The following is a 4605-nucleotide window of genomic DNA, read 5'->3' as shown; positions in this document are numbered from 1 at the left end:
CCTATAATGTGGACAGGGATATGGCAAAAAAAAAAAGGAACATGATTACACTATTGGTGGGAGGGTAAACTTGTTCAACCACTCTGGAAAATGTGGAGGTCCCTCAAAAGGCTAAACATAGAGCTTCCCTATGACCCAGCAACCCTGCTTTTGGGTATTTACCCAAAAGATTACAAGAAAAGCCACACTAAAGCTACTAGCACAACTATGTTTATCACAGCACAATTTACCATTGCTAAAATATGGAACCAACCCAGATGCCCCTCAGTAGATGAATGGATCAAGAAAACGTGGTACATATACACAATAGAATTCTATGGCCCTATCAGAAAAAATGATATTGCCCCATTCCTGAGGAAATGGAAAGACTTGGGAAAAAATCATACTAAGTGAAGTGAGCCAGACCCAAAGAAACACATATTCTATGGTTTCCCTCATTGGTAATAATTAGTACTTGAGTAGATTAGTCCTAGCAGAGGATCACAATAGCTCAATAGCTATGAATATATAAGATGATGCTAAACGAAATGAACTCCATGTTTTGGAAATAAGTGGTATCTTTGTAGTTATTTTCAACATACCATGTGAAAATATTCATTTTACTTTTGCCTTTCTAACCCAGGGTTTTACCCCTGATGTCACTGTAACTGATTTTGGTACACTGGGTATTGTACATTTATCAAAACTAGGGAAGGGGAATGCCAAAATGGAGAAACAAAAGGTAAAAGGTGAACCAATGCAACAGCAATACTTACAAGAAAATATGCTCTAAACCAACTATACAACTCAGGGAGAGGGTGGGGAGGGAACTGGGGAGGTGTAAAGGTGGGAGAAAAACAAGGGTGGAGACAACAAGTTTGAGAAGAAATGTACTCATTGCCTTACTATGAAATAGTAATCCCTCTGTACTTTACGTTGACAATAACTAAATTAATTAATTTTAAAAAGTTCCCCCATATCCCCTAGGCTTCCTTAACCAGGTGGTCTCATCTGTTGGAAATCATTGTGAAAGTTTAGTGGTGCTCATGAATATACACAATTCACCAGTGTTTGTCACAGGGAAACTGTTCCCCATGAACACACTGTCACTGCACTTCCAGGTGACACGATGATCACATCCACAAAGGAGATGAGATCATGCAATCCTGAGCCTTCATCTGGGGCTTCCGTGGGTGAGTATATACACTGTGACTACTGCCTCTGCTTCTCTTGTCCTGACAGCAAATTACTACTGGGTCAGCAGCTATTCTTTTCAGGTAAGTGACAGTGTTAAATGTAACTCATGCCAGAAAATGCAAAAGTATCTTGTTTGTAAAATTTTTGTGCTGTGGGGGGTTAGTGTAGCCCATGTCTTATATAGTTAAATAACATGTTTGGTGAGAGTCCTAGGACTCTCTCTCCCCTTGGCTAGCAGTCTTGTTGAGACCACACAGTTTTGTGTGCCTGCAGTAGAGCATTCTCTGCTGAATGATCTCATATACCTCTCTCTATACTTTCCATTTTTCTTTATTTTTTATTTTGCCAGTCCTGGGGATTGACCTCAGGACATGGGCACTGTTCCTGAGCCTCTTTGTGCTCAAAGTTAGCACTCTACCACTGGAACCACAGTTCCACTCTCAGCATTTTCTTAGTCGTTTATTGGAGACAAGAGTCTTACAGACATTTTCTGGCTGGGCTTGTTTCTGGCTGCAATTCTCAGCTCTCAGCCTCCTGAGTAGGTAGGATAACAAACATCAGCCACCAACACCTGGCTTCTTTGGAAATCTTAATTATTTGACATTGGTAGTGCAAATTCAGATTACACTTGCTTGCTAATACAGTGACAAGATTTATCTTTTATGAATTGAGGTTCATGCAATCCTTGTGATTGCTTCTTAGTCTGTAATATATATCCATTGTTATTTAATCCTGATGTGAATGCATTAAGACATTGTACTGTTCTTATTAAATTAAATTTTAGTATTAAGGTGATGTACAGAGTTGTTACCGTTAGATATGTAAGGTAGTGAGTACATTTCTTGTCAAACTTGTTACAATTTCTACTGTACATTTCCTTCCATATCACTTATAACTAAGTGTTCTTTACCAAATTTTATTTGCTTTATATAAGATAATTCTCTTTATTATGAGAAATAATGTTCCTGTTGAGCTCAGGGTGGCCTGTAATCATAGCTACTCAGGAGGCTGAGTCTGAGGATCCTGGTTTGAACTAGCCTGGCAGGAAAGTCCATGAGACTCTTATCTCTAGTTCACTACCACAAAAACCAGAAGTGGAATTGTGGCTCAATGTGGGAGAGCACTAGGCTTGAGCTGAAGAGCTCAGTGAAAGCGTGGAGGCCCAACTACTGACAATAAAAAAAGAAAAAGAAAATAAATGTTCCTTATAGGCAAGATGTTGGTTGATGTCTCTCCCTTCTATCAAGTATTTGTGTAGATCATTAGTCATGCTATGAATTCACATAATGTTCCAGGTAATTCTCTTGTTGTTGTTGGGCTTGAACTCAGGCCTGGGTGCTGTGCCAGGGGTGTTTGTGTTCAAGACTACTCCTCTGCCACTTGAGCCACAGCATCATGTCCTGTTTTTGAAGGTTAATTGGAGATGAGAGTCTGTCAGGGACTTTTGTGCCCTGGCTGGCTGCAAACTGAGATCCTCAGGCTCCTGGCTTCACTAGCATGTTTGTACTTATTTTTTTCCATGCTATTTGTCTTGTCTCACAAAAAACAATTATTTCCTAGATCTGGAAGGGATGATACAAGCCAACATGGAAATGGGGGCTGTTTTCCTCACTCAGACTGCAGCAGGCGTCCTGGGGAACTCCTGCCTCCTTTGTTTTTACAGCTATACCCTGCTCACTGGACAGAAGGTGAGGCCCACTGACCCCATCCTCAACCATCTGGTCTTGGCCAACAACCTGGTTGTTTTATCCATGGGGATCCATCATACGATGGCAGGTTTTGGAGGGAAGCACTTCCTAGATGATACTGGATGTAAAATTGTTGCATATTTCTTCAGAGTAGCCAGAGGGGTTTCTCTTAACACCACCTGCCTTCTGAGTGGCTTCCAGGTCATAAAGCTTTGCACTAGAAATTCTTGGTGGAAGATCAGCACAAGATTCCCCAAATGCTTTGGCTTCTGTGCTTATCTTTTCTGGATCCTGCAGCTCCTGGTAAATGTTCTTGTGCCTGTGAGAGTGATTGGCCCAAGACATAAGCAAAATGTATCTCTGCCTATGCGTTATAGATTCTGCTCCACAGGCCAACCGCAATCCTTTGCCCCTTTATTAACTGTAGTCTTATTGTTTTCCACTGATGTTATATGCTTGGTTTTCATGATCTGGGCCAGTGGCTCCATGGTCCTTGTCCTGCACAGACACAAGGAGAGGGTCCAACACATCCATAGCTGCATTCCCTCCCGAAGACCTGACCACGAGGCCAGGGCCACGCGCACCATCCTGACCCTGGTGAGCATGTTCGTCTCCTTCTATGGCCTCTCTGCCATTTGCAATCTTTTTGTTGGTTTCAGTAGGAAGCCTGACCTGTGGCTGGTGGACTCTTCTGTGTTCCTGGGTACAGGTTTCTGTGTACTGAGCCCCTTTGTGCTCATCAGCCGTGATTCCCGTGTCACTCAGGTTTTTCATTCCTGCACTCAAAAAACATTTTCACAATTTGGTTAAAGGAATACATTGCATCAGATTTTACAATTGGATCCTAGTTTTATTTTTGCCTTAGGATTTATACTATGCTCTGCACTTACTAGGGCAGGTGCTTTACTACTAGACACAGGCCCTAGTTCTTTTTACTGTACTTATTTTTGATCTATAGCCTTGTATTTTTCCCAGGTCAGCCAGCACTCTCATAAACTGTTTACGTGGGCTGGCCTGGAAGCTGCATCCTCCTGATTCTACCTTACAGGTTTGGGTCACTGCATTTATCCTACATTAGTCTTTTGTTTAAATTATAATTATGATAATGATGAGGATTATTATGAGATGTGGGACTTGAATTCAGGGCCTGGAGATTGTCCCTGAGCTCTATGGCTCATGGCGACTGCTCTACTGTTTTGAGACACAGCACCACTTCTGGTGCTTTTGCAGTAGTTTATTGCAGATAGGACTGTCAGGGACTTTCTTTTCAGGCTGGCTTCCAACTGAAATTCTTACATGTCAGCCTTCTGTGTAGGGAGAATTACATGTGTGAGAAACCGGTCCCTGGCATACATCTTTATTTTTAAAATTATGAAATGATTATATAATAAAAGGTATTCTGGAGGAATCTGTGTGAAACTGACAAAAAGAGGCCACAGGAGTACTTCAGCATTGAAGTACTTGCCTACACAAGACCCTGGACTTCAAATAAAATAAAGTTATAGAAAGTTTCAATGTAATTATTGCGGCCTAATTATCTTTCACTGTTAGTTCACTAAAAAAGGAATAAGGAAAGGTACAATTGCTGTCTAATTATCAGTAACAGAGGTAACAGAAAATGAATCTTTTTACCCAATTTTACAGGACTTATGCTTAATTTTTCTTCATTACCTAATGAGTTGTGTTGAGCAAATGTAATGAGTGAAAATATTAAACTTAGAAATAAACTTCAATATTTAGC

At 40.9% G+C, this 4605-nt stretch overlaps 1 protein-coding gene across 1 annotated transcript; it reads left to right on the top strand.

The window, feature by feature from the left end:
- The first annotated feature begins 2762 nt into the window (after window positions 1-2762).
- LOC125345155 (vomeronasal type-1 receptor 1-like) lies at window positions 2763-3674 on the top strand. The gene has a single exon (XM_048337384.1). The coding sequence runs from the start codon at window positions 2763-2765 to the stop codon at window positions 3672-3674; it is 912 nt and encodes a 303-aa protein (XP_048193341.1).
- The last annotated feature ends 931 nt before the right edge of the window (window positions 3675-4605 follow it).

This window comes from Perognathus longimembris, unplaced genomic scaffold (assembly GCF_023159225.1).
Source record: "Perognathus longimembris pacificus isolate PPM17 unplaced genomic scaffold, ASM2315922v1 HiC_scaffold_5346, whole genome shotgun sequence".
Lineage (NCBI taxonomy): Eukaryota > Metazoa > Chordata > Mammalia > Rodentia > Heteromyidae > Perognathus > Perognathus longimembris.
The sequence above is the reverse complement of the archived record's forward strand: the minus strand, read 5'-3'. Positions and strand labels throughout refer to the sequence as shown.

Excerpts from the sequence above, each read along its gene's own strand:
- LOC125345155 (XM_048337384.1), top strand. The coding sequence starts at position 2,763 with ATGGAAATGGGGGCTGTTTTCCTCACTCAGACTGCAGCAGGCGTCCTG.